Below are 23,932 nucleotides of genomic sequence, written 5' to 3' on the forward strand. Positions count from 1 at the left end.
GGGCTCAAACCCACAAGTTGCAAGATCATGACCTGAGTGAAGTCAGACACTTAACCGACTGAGCCACCCAGGTGCCCCCTTATTTTTATTTTAATGATCTTTAAAATTTTTAACTAGCTAGCCTATTCATATAACATAGAATTCTACAAAAGGATATAGAGAGAAAAGTACACCTCCCCACCATTCCTTGTTTACCGGATATTTAGTTCCCTATCAAAGAGACAATCACTGTTACGTTTTTAAATATTGCTTTCCAGAGACATCCCTTCTATACATATATTAGCATATATGCGTAAAAAAGCAGGTAGTTATTTTCACACAAATGGTACACAAGAATTGAATACAATTTGCCTTTTTTTTTTTTTCTTTTTAGAGAGAAAGAGCAAGTGGTGGAGAGGAGCACAGTGAGAGAGAATCTTAAGCAGGCTCCACACTGAGCGCAGAGTCCAATGTGGGGCTTGATCCTATGACCCTGGGGTCATGATCTGAGCCAAAATCAAGAGTTGGACGTTCAACCGACTGAGCCACCTACGCACCCCTAATTTTGCCTTTTTGATTAGTGCGACACTAGACATTAGTGTGAGCTTATAAAAGAATAGGTAGAGTTGCCTCTTTCTTTTTCATGGTGCATATTATGCCAATGTATATACGCACCACCATATATTTGGCCAGTGTCCAACTGACTGACATTTAGGTTATTTCCAATATTTTCTATTACAATAAATACTGTAAGGAGTATAAAGTGCATCTTTTACTTACCCTTAGGTGAAAATATCTGAAGCACACATAACTTACATGAGTCTAATTCCTATCTTATATAAATTATTTTTAATTTGACTTGAAGTGATGCCAGAATTATGACTTATATTTACCGTAGAATTATAAAAAGTGGGAAGGCAATATTTTGTTTGAATTGGCATAAAAATGTATGCCACAATTTATAGACAAGTTCACAATGTATAGACTGATAAAAAATGAATACACTCCAGCCATGTGTCTAGAACTGATTATTAAGCAGAAAATGACAAGTACAGCAGAGTAGTTAAGACATGTTCCCTGGAGCCAAACTGATAGCTCTAACTCACTGCACAAGCTTTTCCGTGTCCTGTTGTTTGTACAGTAAAACGGAGACAGCAAACTAATTTCTTCAGAGTGTTTAAAATAGGGCCTATATGCAGCACTTAATTAGTAACCGTCTTCATTATCCTGGGAGAGCAAGTAGGATTTATGTTGGGAATACATTACTAACACTTGTAACTGCAACAGATTAAAGGAAAACAAAATGAAAATATCTCCAAGCACATCAAGAAAGAAATATTTTATAAAAATTCATCAATTCCTGAATAAAAATGGAAAGATTCATATAACTAATGGAATCATAAGCAAAACCCAAATTTTGGGATACGCTGGGAAAAATACTTGCAACAAATACAACATCAAATACAAATCAAAAAATTATATAATTAAAAAATAATTGAGAGGTGCCTGGGTGGCTCAGTCAATTAAGCACCCTCTCTTGATTTTGGCTGAGGTTGTGATCTCCTTGTTCGAGGGTTCAGGCCCAGCGTTGGGCTCTGCATTGAGAATGTGGAGCCTGTCTGGGATTCCAGCTCTCCCCCTCTCTGTCTACCCCTCCCTCCTCCTCTCTCTCTCTTAAAATAAATAAATACACTTAAAAATTTTTTTAAGTAAAAGTTAAATCACTCCGTGAAAAAATAAACGACTCCATGAAAATGTGTAAAGAACATGAATAACAAATTCCCATAAGAAATAGGTTGACCAAAGCAAAATTAAGTAAGCTCAGCTTAACTTGGATCAGAAAAAAAAATGCATATTTTAAATGATATCTTTCACTTATTATATTGACAAAAATAAAAAATGGATAATATTTAATATTTGAGAAGGTGTAGAGAAATATATATTATTTCTATATATATTCAATAATATATATTCAATATATATTATTGAATATATATATTTATAAAATATATATTATTTATATATAGATTATATATCTCAAAATATAAATTATTTATCTCAATAAAAATCAAGACTACGAATTGGTATAGATTTTGTGGGTAGTTTGCCAATATTTTTCAGTTTTGATCTACATCCCATATCTAGGAGTTAGTGTACATTTACAAGATTTATGTGAAAGTTAACTTCAAAACAGTATATTATACTTCAATATGATAAAATATTGAAAGTTTCATGTAAATTGCTGCGAAAGAAAAGTGGGTAAATGCATTATGGTATCTGATACTATGGAATATTACCTCTAAATAAAAAGAATGAGTCAGGAAATTTACATGCTGAAAAAGGTACATTATTGAAGCTGCATTGCTATGTGAGGAAACACTGCGATAATAGATATATACATAAACATATGAATGTGTACATATCAGTGTGTGTATATAAGTCAGATGTAGTTTTTACCTTTACTTCCTATAGATACAGTATTTATTTCCTCCAGCTTCTTTGAGGATTTTTTCTTTATCTTTCAATTTCTGCAGTTTGAAAATTATATGACTAGGTACAGTTTTTTTTTGTTTTGTTTTGTTTTGTTTTGTTTTGTTTTGTTTTGGGTATTTGCCCTCCTTGATGTTCTCTGAGCTTCCTGCACCTGCGGTTTCATGCCATGTATTAATTTGGAGAAGTTCTCAGTCATTAATGTTTCAGATATTTCTGTTCCTTCCTCTTCTGGTATTCCTATTATACATATGTTTCACCTTTTGTAGTTGTCCCATAGTTCTTAGATTTTTTTTTCAGTCTTTCTTCTGTTCTGTTTTTTTAATTTATTATTTATTTTAGGTTTTTTGTTTTGTTTTGTTTTGTTTTGTTTTTGGTATTTTCTATTAAGATCTTCTCAAAGCTCAGATTCTTTTTTCAGCCATGTCTAGTCTACTAATCTATTCCTCATTTCTATTAGGATGTTTTTGATCTCTGGCATATTTTTTTGGATTATTTTTTAGAAATTCCATCTTTCTACTTGCATGGCCCATCTCTTCTTTCATGCTGTCCTATAGTGCTCTCACCATATTAATCATATATTTCAAAACAAGTGTTGGTCTGATAATTCCAACATCCCTGCTTTCTCTGAATCTGGCCTGATGTTAGCTCGCCTCTTCAAAAATGATTTTTGCCTCGAGTTTTTTCTTGATACTGGGACATGATGTACTACTCAGAAGAAACTGCTAAACACAGGTCTCCACTAATGTGATGGTAAAGTGGGATGTGGAGAGGGGGCATTCAATCATCCTGTCTTTATGTCTCGGTCATTTAGTAAGTCTGTACCCCTGGGCTGACCTTCACAATGACTTCTTGGATTTGCCCCCCATTAAGAGGGTCAGGATGGTAGAAGTGAACTGAGTTAGGTATTTCTCTTTTCTCATGTGGCAATAAAGGGGATAGATTTGGGTATTTCTCTTTCTGCCCATTGAGAAGCCATTTCCAAACATACAGTCTCTCTCTATCTCTGTCTTTGTCTCTGTCTCTCTTCTCTCTCTCTCTCTCTCACACACACACACACACACACACACGCGCACACACACACACATATTTTGGCTAGTTCTTTTACAACCTGCTCAGGTATTTCTGACCAGGAAAATTCTTTCTGTTTTTTTTTCTTACATAGCATATATAACAGAAATTATTTCCTCATTTATTTGATTGTTTCTTCATTGAAATGTGTTTCCCAGCAGAGTTAAAAGCTAGATGATGGAAGGGACTAGTTTGCTTTTCCTCACAGTTGCATCTCTGGGCCTTTGAATAGTGCCTGATTATGTAGATATTGAATAAATATTTATTGGTATAAATTAATGCTTGGGTAAACAAGAGTAGAAGTACTGTTTGATAAAATAAAAATCATTCACCATTTTACTAGATAAATAATGAGAATGAAAGATAAATGTAAGTTTAATTTAAATTGATAAGAGGCGAACAAAGGAATATTCTAGAACTTTACATAAATGTCATTCTGTATGACATTCACTTTAATTTTTCTTTTCTGCAACTTGATAATCTTTAAAAAAGAACACCCTGTGTAACTAATATATTTTGTAATACATCTGCAGTCTTATAATTGTGATAACATAAAAGTGCTAGTCTAAGAATACTTTGGATCATGTTTAGGGGTCAGTAGGGAGCCAATCTATCCAATCAGTTATATTCTATTTGTCATCATGATTTTGTATAATATTTATAATATTTAATAAAGTATTGACAGATTTGTACAACGAATTTTTGAATAGGCATTGAAAACTCTTTTCCCAAGGCAGAGGAAATGGTGATATTAAAAGTTATGATGGATAACAAGGATGGAATGAACCCTGTGTTTTCGTCTTCCCAAATCTTTAAGGTTAATTAAACTCAGCAGGATTTACAAACAGAAGTGTTGATGGAAAAAATATCAATTAACGGAGTGAAATAAAAATAAATACCAGAATTTGAATGTACCTCATTGTTTTGCACATGGTCACCAATATTTCTCCAGTTAATTAAGATAAAAACATGATTTCTCTCTTTCTTTCACTCTAAAGCCAAATCAGTCAATAGTAGTTGACTCTACCTCAGCTACATCTAAATTCTCTACATTTTAGTATGCCTGTAGTACTACGACCTTGGTCCAAAAGACTATAACTTTGTATGTGTAGTATTCCAAGACCCTCCCACTCAGTCTTTCTGGTTCTAAATCTTTTCTCTGCACCACCAACCTTTGAGTAATTCATTCTTCACAAGTAAAGTAATCTTTAAAAACTTTCAGGAGCTTTCTATTAAAAGAAATAACAATGTTCCTTACTTTGACTGAAGATTTAATATTTTGGTACCTAGATAATTCTCCAGCCTGACATTTGCACCAGACCCTCTTGGCCTCACACCACTCATGTTCATTTGGCCTTTAACATTGTAAGATTATTCCTGTTTCAACGACTTTTGTATTAATTGTTCCACCTTCTAGAATGTTCCCTTCCCCTGCAAGACCTTTCATGACCCTCTCTGTAGTCACTCCTTTTTGTCACTCCTTTTTTCTTTCTTGTTTTTTTTAGTGCTTGGTGCTTATTTTTAGTGCTTATTATTACTAGACACTTTCTTTTTTAGTTAGTACTTATTATCTGCCTTGGTAAATCAAAACGAGAGTTTCATGTGATTAAAAATCGTATTTGCTTTGGTCACCATTTTATTGCTAGGTTGTACAGAAGTGCCTGTTACCTTGTATTTATCCAGTACATATTTGCTCAATGGGTCACCAAGAACGAAGATGTATAAAATTCAGCTTTGACTTATGTGTGTGTGTATACATGTGTCATATGTATATATGTATAATTATGTTATATAGTACATTGTTTTCTCAATATGTGAAAAATAAACTAAAGTTTGGTATATGCTTATTTAGTTAATAAGACAATGTAGAAGCACAGCAACGTATGAAAAAGTAGGATATGTTCTAATAAGGAAAGCGAGAGATACTGGATAGTGAATAGATCCCACTATGTTTACTCTGACATACATTAATATCCCATTCAAGTCTGAAGTAGAGCCTGATTTCTGTTTGTTCTTTGTTGTGTTCTGTTTCCAACAAGTAAGCAGGTGGCATTTTGATTGTGAATGAATCTAATGTTTTTGAAATGAAAATGTAGGCTATCTAATTTAGCATCCCATGAAATGAAAATATCCCTTAAAGGGTATCCATAAGAAACGGTCATAGACAAATTGTTTAGTAGGATTGAAATAGGTGTGGAGATAAAAAACAAAAACAATGCAGCCATGCAGAGTGGATTCTCCTATATTGCTAAGCCTAGAAATTAATGCATGATCATACTTGCCTAAATGTATGCATAGAAAAACAAATAGAAATAATTCAACTTTAATTTTTTTAATGTTTATTTATTTTTGAGAGAAAGAGAGAGATAGAGCGCAAGCAGGGTAAGGGCAAAGAGAGAGAGAGACACCGAATCAGAAGCAGGCTCCATGCTCCAAGCTGTCAGCACAGAGCCTGGTGGGGGGCTTGAACTCACAAACTGTGAGATCATGGCCTGAGTCGAAGTTGGGCACTTAACCAACTAAGCCACCCAGGTACTCCAGAAATAACTCAGCTTTAAAAAGAAATGAATTACTGAAAAATGTAACACCATGAATGAATCCTAAAATGTGATGCTGAATGAAAGAAGCCGGACACATAAGAGTAAATATTACAGGAACCCATTTATATCAAGTTCTATAACAGCTAAAAATTATTTATGGTGAAAACATCAGAATAGTAATTGCCTGGGCAGGGGTGGGGTAGTATGTGCTGTTTGGGTAAAAGCATGAGAGAAAAAAAAATGTAAGTTTATTTATTTTGAGAGACAGAGAGGAAGTGAGCTAGCAAGTGTGAGTGAGTGGGGGAGGGGCAAGGAGAAAGAGAGAGAATCCCAAGCAGGTTCCATGCTGTCAGTGCAGAGCCCCACATGGAACTCCATCTCACAAACCAAGAGATCATGACCTGGGCCAAAATCAAGAGTCAGACACTTAACCAACTAAGCCACCCAGGGGTCCCAGAAATTTTGAGGATGATGCTAAGTCTCTGAAATTGGTAAGTCTTGAGTTATACAGATATAAACGTTAAAATTCATTAAGGGAACATTTTGTGCATTTTGTGTTATGCAAATCTTACATAAAATTGGTATGCAATGATAGGCAAGTTGCATTGTGTAAGGGCTAAGTGTACTGATGTATTCTGAAAGGCAAAAAGAAAATAATGGATAAAGGATCCAAAAATACGTAATAAGAGAAATATAATAAACTATTTCTGTAGAACCCAAGTGGTTGCTAAATGGGTGTTTGCTATAAAATATTTTCATCTCTTTTGTCTTTAAAAATATTCATAATGAATTATTAGAAAACCATATACAGAAAAACTGTAAGTTTAAAAAGTAAAGCAAATGTTAATTCTTAAGAATGCTTATTTTTGATTGCTGGGTTTAATATACACACATATGTATATGTATACAAATACACCTATATCTACACATAAACATTGTGTGTTTATATGTGAGTGTGCCTCTTTCCAACTTTTTATTTTTAATTTTCTTTTTATCTATTTTTGAGAGAGAGAGAAAGTGCCTGAGCGGGGAGGTCCCAGACAGAGAGAGAGAGTAACAGAGGATCCAAAGTGGGCTCCGGGCTGACAGCAGAGAGCCCAATGTGTGATTTGAACTCAAGAACCCATGAGGTCATGACCTGGACCAGAGCTGGGTTCTTAACCAACTGAGCCATCCAGGTGGCCCTCTCCAATGTCTTTTTTCACTGAGCCTTTTGTACTTTTTAAATTAAATACAAAGCTATCAAAAGACACACAAAACAAAACAAAACAAAAATATTAAAATCTCTTAGTTGCTCTTTTACATGACAAAGGAGGCTTATATTCAGGAGTACAGTCATGTATTCAGTCGTATTCAAAGGCGTCTACAGTATTCAGCTCTGTGTATTTTCGTGGAATTTATATTCTGTCTAATGGTTTGAGATGCCTCAGAGAGCTCCGAATTCTAACATATAATCATCTTTTGATCAAAACTTGAGAGTAAATTCAGAATCTGCAATAATGTATTGCATGGCACATAGAATATTTCTATACAGACAATCTGGAAACCTCTACGGAGTCACTTCATACACTTGTAGGAATTGTCATAATTTATGATTTTACTCAGTTTAACCACGTTTTTGCTGTTGATGTCCTTCTTTTATTCAACATAAACTGAAAAATGGTGGAAGAAATCACAAATGCATTTGTACCATTATGTATCTTTCTATCCATAGTTATTCATTTTTTCTATCTGTATTTAAATCATCTATTTTTTTGTGTGGACCCCATTTAAAAAAATTTTTAATAGTCTGTTTTCAAAAGCATTTGGCTTTATAACATGTCATATTGAAGGTCGTTTAAGATCAGAAAGCAAACACTACCGTGTCCAACAGTCTTATGGTCAAGCTCTTCACTTGGAAAACAAAGTCACTGAATGAAGTATTCAAGCTCGATTGTAGCATTTGTGTAATGGAATTCGGTGCAAATGTCTGATACTCACAGGTATGCTGCTTTTCCTTCTTCGAGTTCTTTACTCTTCCCACTGGAGCCACTTTTCTTCCCGCACATTCTCCTCGTGATGCACATCAATAACCCGCATTGTCGGATGAAGAAACAGCTGACGTCTGTTACCACCAGGATTAGCAAGAGTGCCGCAACTCCCAGGCCGATGACGGCTCCAAGCCCAAGACCATTAAAAAGTGTATCTTAAAAAAAAACAAAAACAAAACTTTTACTAAGCTCCAAATCAGAAAAGTTTAGACAGTTATGTTGAAAATTAATCATAACCAAAAAGACAGGAAAAAGTGATAGTCACTGGCAGGTTTCAATTTCATAATTGTTGGGAACCATTCTCCGGCGTTCAAACAATATTTTAAGCAACTGACATGTTAATGACTTGAAATATTTTTTCAAACTTTATTTAGGTTAAAAAAAAAAACTCTCAAGTAACTCTTCTTTCCAATGTACTTTTTGATTTCCTCAGAGGAAGATAATGAATTTTATCACATCCCTAACTGTAAGAGAGGGTTAAATAAATGTTCCATATGGAATTATTTTAGTTTTAAGTCTTAAACTTGCAAATTCTGTGTGCTCAAAGCACTTTGTTTTGACAGAGAATACATTTTAAAATATCTGTATGTGAATACTTTGAAAATCATCATCTTAGAATAAATGGCTTACTTGTATTTTTTCAGTTAATATTTTAACAAATCATATTAGATTAGAGGCAACATTTTACAGAGCTATTGTACTTATGACCTTTCTGGAATATAACATGGGAAGGTAGGGGAAGACGGGAGTCATTTTTCCTTGGCATGTGGTTGCAGGAATTCCTGAATGTCGTACAGAGTCCATGAAAAAGGTGACGGGGACTAGGATGAAATACGCTGACAGAGTAGAAATAGTAAGGAGAGCAGTGGTGGTGACAATGAATCAAGTGTTTCATGCCTGTAGTTGAATATGAGGGTAGACTACGCAGTTATAACCGTATTGGGACACAAGCACAATGGAAACAGATTAAACTGGTCATACTGTGTGTTACCTGGAGGGAAAATAAGATTGTCACAAGACAATTTTAGAGACTTATTCAAAATGAATCAGCACAATTATGTTAGCATTTGCTTACATAACATTATAAAATTACAATGATCTGTTTTAATGGTAAAACACATTTACTCCTCAGTAGCATAATGACATGTTAAATATGTGAGTGGTGTGGAATGCAAATAACGCACAGGGACAGACTTGGTTTTGTGAAAACCACTTTTGGAAAAAAATACACATGTAAAACAAAGTTTTTCTAAGTTATAGTTTTAAAAATTAGGTTGTAATATTTTAATAATGACTTAAAGAAGTTTTATTCTAACAGAATCACTATGATTGTTCTTATTTTGAATCAAGTTGGTACTGAATTATGGCACACCTGTCTGAATCCTGGTTTATTTTTCTGCAGAATGACTGAGCCTCACAACTACATGTATTTAATATTTTTTTTCCTTCAGGGAATACACGTTATATAAAAAGTTAATTCTGTTTATGACTTGATTCTTGGCACTTTCCCCAGGCGACTGTGCAGTTCACCTGTGCTAGAACACGTAGGTACTTTTAAGCATCTCCATGAAGTCGCAGATGAGAATTCCTTAAGTATTGAATCAGCAAATTGCACCTCTCATGCCCAAGAAAAGTATAATTTTTATCATAATTCTTTTATTTCTGATAAAGAGAAACAGTAACAAACACATAATTGTGTTGGAGGAAAAATAATTTTTCCATGCCATTTTCAGAATCTTCTCCACCCACCAAATTTTAACACTAACTATGTAGGTAGTGATGGTTTAGGAAAACTGAGCTAGCTAACTAAGATCCAGAGAAATTAGTAGTTTCCACAGAACTATTCTCTTATTACATGAAACCACTTTGAGGAAAGACTAAAGGGAGCAAAGCATTTTTCAACCAAGGGAAATTCGTGTTTTTGTTTTTGTTTTTCCCACAAAGTTCCAATATAAATATGGAAAGTGAGATTCTAAATATTATTTATCAATTTTCAAAAATAGGGGTATAGGCAAGATTTTTTTTAAAAGTGTCTCATGCTATAAAAATAATATATTAAGCAAACTATGCTTTCTTGAAACATACGAAAACAATGAAAAATGAAACAATGAAAAAATTATGTTACACATTTTCTTCCATTATCCATTTTCAAATGTAAATGATTCTTACCTGAAATGTACAATTAGAGTATAATAAAGACAATTCACCTATGAACTTTTTTGATTACATATAAGGACAATTTTTTTTCAAAATCCGTAAGAGTTCATTTTGCTATGCTTTATGTGATTTATCAACCAAAGCTCAGAAAAGATGAGTTGAAAAATAACGTGTCTGATTGGGCATGAGCCCCTATGGATATATTGGCTCAAGGTCACTCTTTTTCCACTTTAGTTAGGTTCCTCTCACGTGCAGAAAGGCTCTAGGCAATAAATCCCACAGAGCAATGATGATCTACCTACTAAATCTTCATTTACCTTTTTTAGGTATGAAAAGACTGGCTTTTCCAGTCCACTCCAATGCACTAAACCTGGGGTCCATCACATACGGCTGTACATCCCTGGGTGAGGCAGCTAACTTCTCTGAGGCTGAGATGCCACTTTATTCAAATGAGGACGGTTACGGAAACAGCAGTAATCACAAACTAGGTCTCGGGGTTTTTGGAAAAGACTGTTGCAAATATATTAATGTACTTAATACATCAAACACTTACTGCCCAGCACTAGGTAAAAATTAAAAAGTATTGGCAACATGACTACTACCACTACTATTTTGCTATTTAAAATTCTAAAGAAATGAGATTTTGGGGGAAAAAATAGACCATCTAAAGTGAAATTAGTCTGGGGGCGCCTGGGTGGCTCAATCAGGTAAGCATCCGACTCATGATTTTGGCTCAGGTCATGATCTTGCGGTTCGTGAGTTTGAGCCCAGTGTCGGGCTCTGAGCTGGCAGCACAGAGCCTGCTTGAGATTCTTTCTCTCGCTTCCTCTCTCTCTCTCTCTGCCCCTCCCCTGCTAGCGCACTCTCTCTCCTTCTCTCTCCAAATAAATGCACATTAAAAAAAAATTAAAAATAAAGTTAAATTAGTCTGTAAACATATTTCTTTTATCAGCAGCCTAAGGTGGGATACTATCGCTTATTAACCACTATTCTCTTGAGAATACAGTCACATTTTTCCCCATAGATTTGGCTAGTTAGCTTTTAAATGATAAATATTTTATTTGTGATCTTTTTAGCATTAAACCAGTATATTGATCTGCTTCATTTCTATCTTTAGAAAAGCTCTTAGAAACATATTTGTAAAGCACCTTATGGTAAAGGAATATTGATGCTAAAATAGCTATTACTTTTTTTCTAGGGAAACAAAACTATACCTTTTAAACTTATGATTAAAATTTTTGAAGGTTACTTGAAGTTATTTTTACGGAAAACCAAAAGTTTTTTGTCATTGCAGAGGATAGGATGGACATCAAGTGGGTTTATGTAATATATAATATTTTCTTTTGAATAATGTATATTATATATATAATATTTGTAATATATGTAATATATAATAATATATGTAATATAATAATATTTTCTTTTGAAAGCTGTGTTTTTTTAATTGGCTTATGAATACATTTAAATGCTAATACTTTCTCACATCCCATGAGATTAGGCTACAATAACTATGAAAGTTAAATTTTCTAATGTTTTTATTTTTATTTTTTCTGCCACCTATTTACTCTGGTGTGGAAGTTTATTTGTCTTCGGCTTTTTCACAGACAAAATCATGACCATATGTAAAATTACATCGCTAGGATTTGGGGACTAGCAATGATTTATTTTCCCAGTACCATACAGAAAATTATTTCTTTTTAAATTAATTATAGTTTTGGGGCGCCTGGGTGGCTCAGTCGGTTGAGCGTCCAACTTCAGCTCAGGTCACGATCTCGCGGTCCTTGAGTTCAAGCCCAGCATCGGGCTCTGGGCTAATGGCTCAGAGTCTGGAGCCTGCTTCTGATTCTGTGTCTCCCTCTCTCTCTGGCCCTCCCCCGTTCATGCTCTGTCTCTCTTTGTCTCAAAAATAAATAAACGTTAAAAAAAAATTAAAAAAATTAATTATAGTTTTAATTATTTAACCAACGGAAACTGAGCATAACAATCATTTAAAGGGTTATACTTTTTTTTTTTTTTTTAAAGTTTATTTATTTTGAGAATGACAGAGAGAGTACGACTGGGAGAAGAACAGAGAAAGAGGGAGAATCTCAAGCAGGCTCCATGCTGTCAGCGCAGAGTCTTTGTGGGGCTGGAACTCACCACCTCAAAATCACAACCAAGCTGAATCAAGAGTCAGAATCAAGAGTCAGAAGCTTAACCAACTCAGCCACCCAGGCGCCCCTAAAGTGTTTTAAATTCAACTCTTCTTTTTTAGCTTTCCAGAATACCTATACATGTGCTTTATCATACATGGTATTTTATGATTTTTATTACTCCATCACATAGGAAAACAATGTTTTCAGCTCTACTTTACAGATAAGAAAATTGAGCGAGTACAGTGGCCAGAGTCACTGGATAACCTTTGCTATTAGATCAGTATGAAGACCATTTAGCTTCAGGTTTTATATCGTTTATACCTGTGTTAGATTTATGTTGTATATTCATCATCAAATAATCAGGAGAGGAATAAAATATAGAGATTAAATTAAAGTGTGTGGTTTCCTTCCAGAAAATGTCCATTTCCCCTTACACTGCTAGAGGAGGAACAACTATTTAAATGATACACAACAATGGAAATCATTTATTTATATATTCCTGCTACTAGGTCTCCTTTTAGTGATCATTTTGTATTGCTCTTTGAAAAAAAAACCCTTTTTTATATTCTAATTTTATATTAGAATTTAATAAGAATAAATAATTTAAGAATTATAAAATTTAAACATCTATTTTTTGGTATATATTTTATCAAAGTGAATATTAGAAATGGTCTAACTGAATTTCTATAACTTTCCTCCCAGCTACCCTTCCTTCTCGTGAAATCTAGAAATTGTACAGGTGAATCAATATAAGTCCCCAGACCTTTATGTACTCATGTCCAAATTGCAATAAAAACATAAAATCAAAGTGTTAAAATTAGAAAAAAAAAAAAAAGAACTGCATTTTAAATTTATCACATGCATGTCTGTCTGCATGTGTCTATTGTAGAAATTAACTCACTACTAAAACACTGAATTAATTTCCATGAAATTTATTAGATTTGATAATACTAGTTTTTCAAGAAGCAGTATACTATATTCATACAACTAGCCTTGGTTTTTGACTCCTTAAATAGTTTACTATTTTATTTAAAAATTTTTCTGTGTCTACATATAATCTCCAAATAGATTGAAAGTGGTTTTCAGAGTTGGAAAGATAATATAGACATGAAGAAAAAAAATTTTTAATTAAAAAGTCTTAAAAATGGAAATTTCATTTTTGCTCCCAGAAGAGTGGTGGCTATTTTCATAAGAGATATTCCTAAATATCAGTAAATAAACAGTTTAAGTATGAAAAACAAGAAGACACTCAACATCCATTTTGGGTGTTTCTCATAACCTTGCTAGGTGCAATATCCTCCTACAATTTCAGGAGATCTACTTGTCTCCTGTTTATGTGTTCTTTCCTCATCCTGTTCAGGAAACTCATTGTCAAACATCACGTGATTTATGGAAAATCTAGGTGTATTCTATGCACGTACATGTTTACATGTACATGTCCTATGTGCTATGTGAAAAGAGGAGGAGGCCTCTTTCTGCAGTTGGACTCCATCTGAGCCATGGTCAGTTACTGTAAAATCAGACATCTGGATTGTCTAAAGACTTTGTGGTTGCATAATTTAAAAAAAAAAAAGGACTATCAAACCATTTATGCTTCACAAACTTTCATTAAGTGCCTGCTAACTTAGTGTAGAACTAGATGGGCTTCCTGATGTATATACTAAAATAGAACTAATAAATATTAACATAAACCTTTAGGCTTATTATACAGCCTTTTAAGTCCTTTTTTACTATGAAGCATGTTCCTAAACTTTAATTTCATTCATCAAATTCCACAAAACATAAAGAACAAAAGATTAAGGTTTTTATATTAACAATGGCATAGGTTTAATAGTAAGGGCTTTCACTAGAGTTGTGGTAATCTTGTATTGTAGAAGGCACACTCTAGGGTAATATATCCTTTAAAAAAAAGACATTGCACTAATTTAAAAACCAACTACCATCCCTCAGGATTTCACACAGTGTCTCATTGTCTTATGTTAGACAAGCTGTTTTCAAAAATCACCTGTCACAGACTTGGAAATGATCTTAAGTTGGTAAATTAAATTTATGTTTTGTGATTTTTTCCTTAGGGTCCCCCAGATTAACAAAGAATAAAAAAATGTAACAGAAATAACAAAAGTATAGAAATGAGACAAGCATCTAGACTGGTTCAACAAAAAAATATTTTTTTAAAAGAAGAAATAAAATGTTTTGGGGCACCTGGGTGGCTCAGTCTGTTAAGCATCCGACTTCGGCTCAGGTCATGATCTCACAGTTCGTGGGTTCGAGCCCTGTGTCGGGCTTTGTGCTGACAGCTCGGAGCCTGGAAATTGCTTTGGATTCTGTGTCTCCCTCTCTCTCTGCCCTTCCCTTGCCCACTCTCTCTCTCAAAAATAAATAAATGTAAAAAAAAAGATATAAAATTTTTAATAAGCTTCACAATTTTAAAAATGAGGGGACACTGAAAATAAAGTCTAATCACAGTATTCCCCTAGTACACACAAAGATGAATCTTTTGTATTTCTTGACATAATATAAGAAAGAAAATAATACTTTCCAGCCCTATGGAGTTGTGTAGAGAAATGTCTTATTATGCATTTACAAGACTTTCTATTCCCTACTGTGAATACTAGATCTGCTAAACAGAACCTACATTAGGTAAGATTTGTCTATGGACTTGATAGTCTTCTCTCAGTTAAGCTAAATGGGGAATCAGGCATACAGGTATAAGTGTGATATTTATAAGGGCGCCTGGGTGGCTTAGTCGGTTGAGCATCCAACTTCAGCTCAGGTCATGATCTCTCGGTCTGTGAGTTCGAGCCCCGTGTCAGACTCCGTGCTGACAGCTCAGAGCCTGGAGCCTGTTTCAGATTCTGTGTCTCCCTCTCTCTCTGACCTTCCCCCACTCATGCTCTGTCTCTCTCTGTCAAAAGTAAATAAACATTAAATAAATAAATAAATGTGATATTTATATATTTTAGGTATTTAGAAAAACTGATTCCAAATATCTCTTTTTGTACATTCGAAACAACATGACTTTCAGATTACCTCAATAGGTGTAATCACAAATAGAAAAAAAAAAAAAAGTAAACTCTGATTTATTCATAGTATAAAATTCACTATTAAAGAGGGAAATGTTAAAACCACTGATGTTTTCTGAGTACAATGTTACACTATTTCTATTTCTCCAGAAACCACATTTCTCTTCTGTGTCATGACCATGGGCCTCCTGCATTTATGGTGCCTGATGGTCGTCCCAAATTGATGGATTCAGTCCATTTTGATTCCTATTTAATTTCCCTATTTGGGAACAACAAACAAAGGCTTGAACTTCTGAGGTTTCAAAGGTCTGGCTAATACCCCTTTAACTGCATTAATTAGAAAGAAGGAGAACATCATTCTTTGCATCAGCAAGGAGGATTAAACATACCATTTTCCATAAATTTAAACACATTTAAAAATCAAACAGAAAGCTTAAGAGCAACTATAATTGGATTTTATATTCTTTGTCCCCTCTAAGCCACTTTTTAAATTACTTCCCCATACACCCTGAAAAAAAATGGAATGTACCCTCCTAAGGTATATGTTTTTCATTTACATTATTAGCAGGTAATATTTTAGAACATATTTATACTTTGAAAGGTGCAATGCAATGCAATGTATTGATACATTTTGTTGCTCACACACTACAATTAGATATATCTAAATCATAATTACAATTTTATTCTGTTTCATTGTTGACAAAATGTTCATAATAATTCTCACATATCCTAGCTAAAGTATTCTTTGAGAATCATATTATGAAAGCAGTTTGGGAATTCCAAAGAACTGTCCAAATGTGTTGTTATTTCATTTGTAATACTTATTACTTTATGCTCAATTTGTTTATAGTAACTTATTTTTGTTATTTGTTTATAGCGTGTTTTTTAAAAAAATTAGAACTTCTCCACTTTTACCCAAAACTTTCCTAGATTTTAGAAGCTTAAACATTTGAATATTGCTAACATTTATGAATAATGATGCATAAAAATAAAAAATATGTGTTTTTTTATTACTGCTTTTGATAAACTGTCTTCATTAAGGCCTAAGTTTTAAGATCATTTTCATTCTTCTGATTTTAATTTTTTTTAATGTTTTTATTTATTTTTGAAGGAGAGAGAGAGAGAGCTGGGAAGGGGCAGTGAAGGAGACACAAAATCTGGAGCAGGCTCCAGGCTCTGAGCTCAGCACAGAGCCTGATGCGGGGCTCGAACTCACAAACTATGAGATCATGACCTGAGCCGAAGTTGGACGCTTAACCAGCTGAGCCTCCCAGGCACCCCACCATTCTTCTGGTTTTAGATGTGCATTTCACTGTAGCTAGAACTCAACATGATTTGTTTAATGTCATTCCTTTATTCGTATTTCATATAGCAAATTATCTTTTGGTCATTCCCATACTTCTGTATGTCAAATTAAAGTCTTTTTTGGGATGCCTGAATGAGTCAGTTGGTGAAATGTCCAACTCTTGATTTTGGCTCAGGTCATGATTACAGGGTTATGGGATTGAGCCCCGGCTCCCACTAATGCTGAGCATGGAGCCTGTTTAGGATTCTCTCTCTCCTTCTCTCTCTCTCTCTCTCTCTCTCTTTCTCCCTCCCCCTCCCCTCTGACCCTCTACCCTGCATGTTCTCTCTCTCTCTCTCTCATATATATATATATATATATATATATATATATATATCTTTGTTAAGAGTGATATTAAAAAAATGAAAGCAAGGGAATTATTAAAAATGCTTATGGTCTGTGATAGGTGAAATTGATTTTGCTTGGTTTGGGCACTGGAATATATATATATATATATATATATATATATATATATTTTAGTATTCACTTCTGTAATTCATTTGCCCTCTTTACCATTAGATTTTTTTGTTGTTGTTATCATTGTTGTTACTTTTATGGCTCTGGTTATTCTGCACATTTTAGACACATTTGTCTTCACTGGAATAAAAAAATAGATTGAAATTTTCAAAAGATTATTGCTAAGTGAATCAAAACCTCCTCCCTAAAATAAAGACTGTACTTCTTTTGTGTTCTAATCTTTTACTCTGTCAAATCTTGTTCCCTCTTGGACAGCTTATAGTATTCGTGAGATAAAGAAAGCATTTGCATCATTCAGCTTCCTGACAAAATGCAGTTAGTAGCAACTTCTCAAGATCACTCAAGTTCATATTATTCAGATATTTAACTGCTTAGTGAACTAGCTGAATGAAAACTGTGTGGGCACAACATGTAATTTCTGGCATGCAGTTTTCGATGAACAATGTAAAGGAAAAAAAAGTATGTGGTGCTAGTAATATTTGTGATGGCTATGAAAGAGTATTATTATCAGTGAAAAGAAAACTTCAGTCTTTTATAAGGAATTGCATTTTGGGGAAAGAATTTTGGGATTTTAAATTTTAAAATCCTTAAAAATATATTAAAAATCATAAGGTTATAATGATGAGAGAAGTATATAACTGTATGAAATTGCCCTATTTGTAAGTGCATTGTGACCAGTTTGACAGATTTTTAATTTTTAGGATCACACAAAGTAATTTTCTGTGTACTAAAGTAACATGTATTGAGCTTATTGGACCTGTTTAAATTATCTAAAAACAAATTATAAAAGTTCATATCAGACATTAATACTTATGCGGAAGTTCCTTTTTGTATGATTTTCTAGCTTTCTTATTCCTTGATCATACTGTTTGTGCATCCACACATTAAAAGGTTGAAGTTTTCAGATTTTAAATATTATAATTAAAATTCATCAATAGTTTTCGGTATTATTCAAATATATTAACAAAGCCTATTGTTGTTATTTATGTTTTAAATCCTCAAGCTATTTCAGTACATTTTAATAAAGTGGTCATGTCTTTCATAGGTAGTCAAACAGTATTGATGTAGATTGTTTATTGTTTACTACTAAATATCTTTAGCGGGGGATGGTGAAGGTTGTATTTTACATCACCTATTTCTAACTACTGTGTCTCCATTTTTTAGTCATTTTGATTATTATGTCAAAATGTTCTGTTACATTTATAACTATTTTTTACATATATGTATAAAAATTTATATATATATATATATATATATATAAATACACACACACACACACACACATAGTCAATGATAATCAAAATTTCCCTTCAATCACTTATCCTTACTAGGAATTATTATTTGGGAGAAAGTAGGGTAAAAAGGCTGCACAGACAAAATTTATTACTTATTTTTTATCTATTTTTACTATGTGATTTGGGGCAGGACAGTTGGCTAGTTAAAGATATTTGATTTAGTAATGGGAAGGGAATTGTAAACATGTATATTATATAAATGGTATTTATAATTATAAAACTCTCTATATAAACACATCAGCCAAAACAAATTGAGAAACACCACCACCATCAAAAGTGAGCTTTTCCCAAAAGATAGTAGAGAGTTGTAGACAGGAAACAGAATCTGTTGCAATGGTCAGGAGGGAGCTAGAGTGGCCTGGTATTATGGCTCAGAATGTCTGTCCAGGCTTCCCCCTTTCTTATTCCACGCCCATTTCCATAATGTACACAGGCTTGTCAACGCCTGCTAGGTGTCCAAAGTAGGAAATAGGCTTAGCCTATAACAAGTGATTAGTGATTGAATTAGCATTAGATAATTAGTATACGTTAATATATTTTAAAAATAGAGACTGTATATGATAAATATTATAATTTCTATCATATATATTTACAATCATGAATAATTATTCTGTATGGAATAACAATGCAAGTAGCTCATCACCTTCACTTTTTTTAACACCTACCTAATATCCCCTAAGGTCTTAGTATTTATCTTTTGAAAAGAGTTTCCTGTAAAAATAAACAATCTAATATATAAAGTTAATATTCTTCTATGGGAGTGTTGTTGGAAACTTGCCACATCCTTCGAAAAAGTTAAAGCAATATTTTTAATCTAAGAAAAGGAATTAAAGAAATAAGCCGTACTAATTTTGAAAAAGAATTGGCAAAAAACTAATATATAAGAGCACTTTTCTGATAAATGTTTCAGATAGCTGAATACTTTAGAAAGGCATATTTTTAAGTGTCCTTATAAATCTGTTGCAATGATAAACCGTGACAAATTGTGAAACAGCTAAAGTCTTTGCACAACAGAATACCTATGCTCCTATCTAGCTGACATTTCAAATTGTTACATATGTTGGAACAGAGACCACTGGCTACATAGCCTTCTCAAAAAGTGAAATGAAGAGATATAAAATATTTTACATCATAATTACTTATTTGAACTGTTACTTTTCAAATTTATGCTTATCTCACTAACTCTATACTTTTTCTATATGCAGTTTAAGTCTTATGATACATATTCAGATTCTTTTGGTAAAGGTGATTTACGGTGTTTCTCCTAAGATAACGAAGATAATGAAGGTTTTTATTGGCACAAAAGAAATGAAGCTTCTTTGATTAGAATGAGTAAGATCAAAAGAGACATTAGTCAGTGTTAAGGAACTGGATAATTTAAATTCTAGTTCCTTGGTTCAACTATTAACTGGCTAAATGTATCTTCTGTTAATATTAAAAGGCTGTTCCATATAGAGAAAGTAAAATTCTTCACAAAATAGAAAATACCTTTTTTCTTAAAGACTATATTGCAAAATTGGATGTCACCCTTAAAATATTAAACTACAATGAATATTTTACAATTTTTTGTTGAAATTCTAAGATGCTTAATCTATTATGAAATTATTAAACATACATACTTTTGAATTTTATAAATATATGACAATAAATGAAAAATGTGAATGGTATTATTTCCCAAGGAATTTATCACGTTCAGTTTTGAAAAATGCCCAGTTTTAGACACTCACTATATTGTTTTAGAGACTTCAATTTCTGCATTAGGATTATATAAAAAATCAAGTTACATTTTTATAATTAAACACCCAAACTTGTAGGGCCACTTATCATGTATATTTAGTGCATCTAAATAATATATTGTGTAGGATACTTCAACTCTAAAATAAAAGAGCAGACTTTAAATATATTTTAAAAACACATCTGAGATATCCTCCCTAGGTAAATAGATAAAATGGTACATCCAGACAATGTAATATTATTCAATGCTAAAAAGAAATGAGCCATTGCATCATGAAAAAAAAAAAAACATGAAAGAACCTTAAATGCACATTACTAAGTGAAAGAAACCAATCTGAATAAGCTACATACCATATGATTCCAACTATATGACATTCTGGAAAAGGAAAAGCTATCGAGACAGTTAAAAATATCAGTGGTTCCCAAGGGTTAGGAGAGAAAGAGGGATGAAAAGGCAGAATACAGAGGAATTTTAGGGCAGGAAACTATTTTGTATAATACTGTAATGGTGGGTACATTTTATTATGCATTCATCAAAACCCATATAATGACAACACAAAGAGTAAATCTTAATGCAAACTATGTATAGACTCTGGGTAAAAATTATGTCAGTGGTGTCAGTCCAAGTTCATCGATTGTAACAAATGTACCATTCTCCATGTTCATAATGGGGGGGAGGCTATACATATATTGGGGCAGGCAGTATATGAGAATTCTGTAGATTTCTCTCAATTTTGGTGTGAACCTGAAACTTCTCTAAAAAGTAAAGTGTATCTAAAAAAATGGAGGAAAAAAATACAGTGTCCTACTTTTAAAATCTTCCAAGGAATGGCTAACAGGCCTGGATTTACTGAGAATGTCTATAAACACAATACACAATCTTTTATGTCATTTAATACTTTAAAAAATGACATGTTAGGGGGGCCCTGGGTGGCTCAGTCGGTTAAGTGTCCAACTTGAGCTCAAGTCATGATCTCATGGTCGGTGGATTCGAGCCCCATGTCGGACTCTGTGCTGACAGCTCCAAGCCTGGAGCCTCCTTCGGATTCTGTCTCAGTCTCTCTGCCCCTCCCCCGCTTATGTCTCTGTCTCTGTCTCTAATAAGTAAATAAGCATTAAAAAAAAATGATACCTTAGGTGATTACTAACACATGCGAAAGTCTTAAACATTTTCAACTTCCTATTTTTGTATGATGGGACCCACCAATGAACCAGACCAGACCTTGCTGTAAAGAAATATTTCTATTTCCTTAAATAAACTTTCCTCTGATGGGACAGTAAGTCTCAGGCTTAGTATATAAAAACCCCAAAATATTTTTGTCCGTTTTCCACCAATAAGCACTGGGAAGCAGAATATTTTTCTTTTCATTTTTCAAGAACATCAGAGAGTTTTGCACTTAACCTTCCAGGTAACATATCTATCTGGCTTAGCCTTGGTGACATTATATAGAAATGACAGCAAATTGAAAGTTATTGTTCATAGATTCCTCAAAACAGAAATGGTAGTTTGAGGAGCTAATTTTTACTCTTGTTAACCATATTTAAGCAGGAAAAAAGTCTATATTTATTATACTATGAATATTAAAATATTTTAATATTTCTTTTTGTAATAATAAATGAGAAATCAGTAGAATAGCAAGCATAGAACCACTATAAAAATTCTTTTTTGAAGCCATTTATTTTCATTTCTTAAAATGGAAAGGGCAGATGCTGATATGGAAATATCTATTTTAGTTTTTATTAGACAGTAGGTAAAAATATTTCATATTAATAGAAAATGACCTATTTCTACAATGTAAAAAAGTCATTTTATAAAGTACTTTCAGAAAATATTTAAAAATCATAAAGTGATTAAATTTAACTTGATATCCTTTTAGGGTTGTAAACTGAGAGTTTATTACAGTGATCATGGGAGAACAGCCATGTGTAGGAGTTGGAGAAAGAAAGATAAGCTGACTTGTTGAAGTACCATGATTACTGGAGGGAACTGTGGTTAGTTAACACATGGCCTTTTTTCCTATGAGGCAATCAAGAAGAAATCAAAGGAACTAGGTCAAAGACACAAGACCATATAAATATAGACTAGGGATTTAGTTATGCCATCTCAGATTCAGTGTAGTTTGATAAAACAAAGAGGAAAACTGAGAGTCAATGACTAGTCATTTGGCTTCTCTGATCCTCAGTTTGTTGACCTAATAAGATAATGGTATTGATTAGAATATTAGAATAGCAAACAATAAAATAATATAAAGCTAATAGATCAATGTAATGTTACTGTGACGGTCACTGTAAAAATGTCCAGAAATTCCCAGATACTTCCCATTTGATACTATCTTATTGTCAAGGGGTTTCAAGAAAAATAAAAATAAGAACAACAAAGAAAAATTACTTAACTTTCATTCTCTCCCACTGTACAAAACTTCTGTAACTACTTAATTGAAAGAAGTTCAGAAATTATAACAAAACACAGATACTATATAAAAATTTTCATTTTGAAATGTATACTCATATGTTTTAATGGGCGGTATATATATATTAAGATATACATTTGAGAGTGGGCTATTCCGAAATAAGAAAGATTAAGTGTGCCTTAAAATAATGCATATCTTGAAAATGAACATTTTCTCTTTTGTATTTTCTATACTATTTCATTTTTTTTTTTAATTTTTTTTTCAACGTTTATTTATTTTTTTTGGGACAGAGAGAGACAGAGCATGAACGGGGGAGGGGCAGAGAGAGAGGGAGACACAGAATCAGAAACAGGCTCCAGGCTCTGAGCCATCATCCCAGAGCCTGACGTGGGGCTCGAACTCACGGACCGCGAGATCGTGACCTGGCTGAAGTCGGACGCTTAACCGACTGCGCCACCCAGGCGCCCCTATACTATTTCATTTTTATCTGGCAATGAAGTACTTGACGATGTTTATATAAGAGAAATAAATATTTATGTCTAAGCCACCAATTTTTTTCACGTCATAAAAACAATTTAACTTCCATATAAAGAATTATCATTTATGGGGCACCTGGGTGGCTCAGTTGGTTAAGCTTCCGACTATGGATTTCAGCTTAGGTCAGGATCTCATGCCTAGTGAGATCAAGCCCCGTATCAGGCTCTGTGCTGATAGCGCGGAGAGTGCTTGGGATTTTTTCTCTCTCTATCTGTCCCTCCTTTGCTTGTACACATGCACACTCTTTCTCTCTCTCAAAATAAAAAAATAAATAAATAAACACTAAAAAAATTATCATTTGAACCCAGATTCAGTACTAAAACAAAAAACAAACGTAATGATTTATTAAGAGCACAGGACCTGGATTCTAAATGTGACTCCACGTAAATTATTCAACTTCTTTAGGCCTCACTGTTCTCATCTAAAACATGAGGGAAATGATACTTACTTCCGAGAGGTTTTTATGAGGAGTGATTGAAATATTGCACGTATGGCATTCCACACAGCGTGTGACACAGTACACGTTAAAAAATAAAACCAAAGCCATTTTTGTTTCATACCTTGGGTGTGGATGAGCAGCGGACCCTAGTAATTTTCTACAACTTTACTCTTATGATGTTTAAACTGAATTACAGTTAATACATTAACCAAGGAAATTTAAAAAATCTCTTTAAGCATTTATATCTGCCTTTATAAACGTTTGCTAGT

General features: G+C 33.4%; 1 protein-coding gene across 2 annotated transcripts in view; it reads right to left on the reverse strand.

Annotated features, from left to right (window-relative positions):
* NCAM2 (neural cell adhesion molecule 2) overlaps positions 1-23,932 on the reverse strand; it is a 520,619-nt gene that overhangs the window by 10,994 nt on the left and 485,693 nt on the right. For both annotated transcript variants that reach the window (XM_045501591.1, XM_045501590.1), the window contains one exon: positions 8,061-8,265. In XM_045501591.1, coding sequence (XP_045357547.1) covers positions 8,061-8,265 — 205 coding nt within the window. The remainder of the gene's footprint in view (positions 1-8,060; positions 8,266-23,932) is intronic.

This window comes from Leopardus geoffroyi, chromosome C2 (genome assembly GCF_018350155.1).
Source record: "Leopardus geoffroyi isolate Oge1 chromosome C2, O.geoffroyi_Oge1_pat1.0, whole genome shotgun sequence".
Lineage (NCBI taxonomy): Eukaryota > Metazoa > Chordata > Mammalia > Carnivora > Felidae > Leopardus > Leopardus geoffroyi.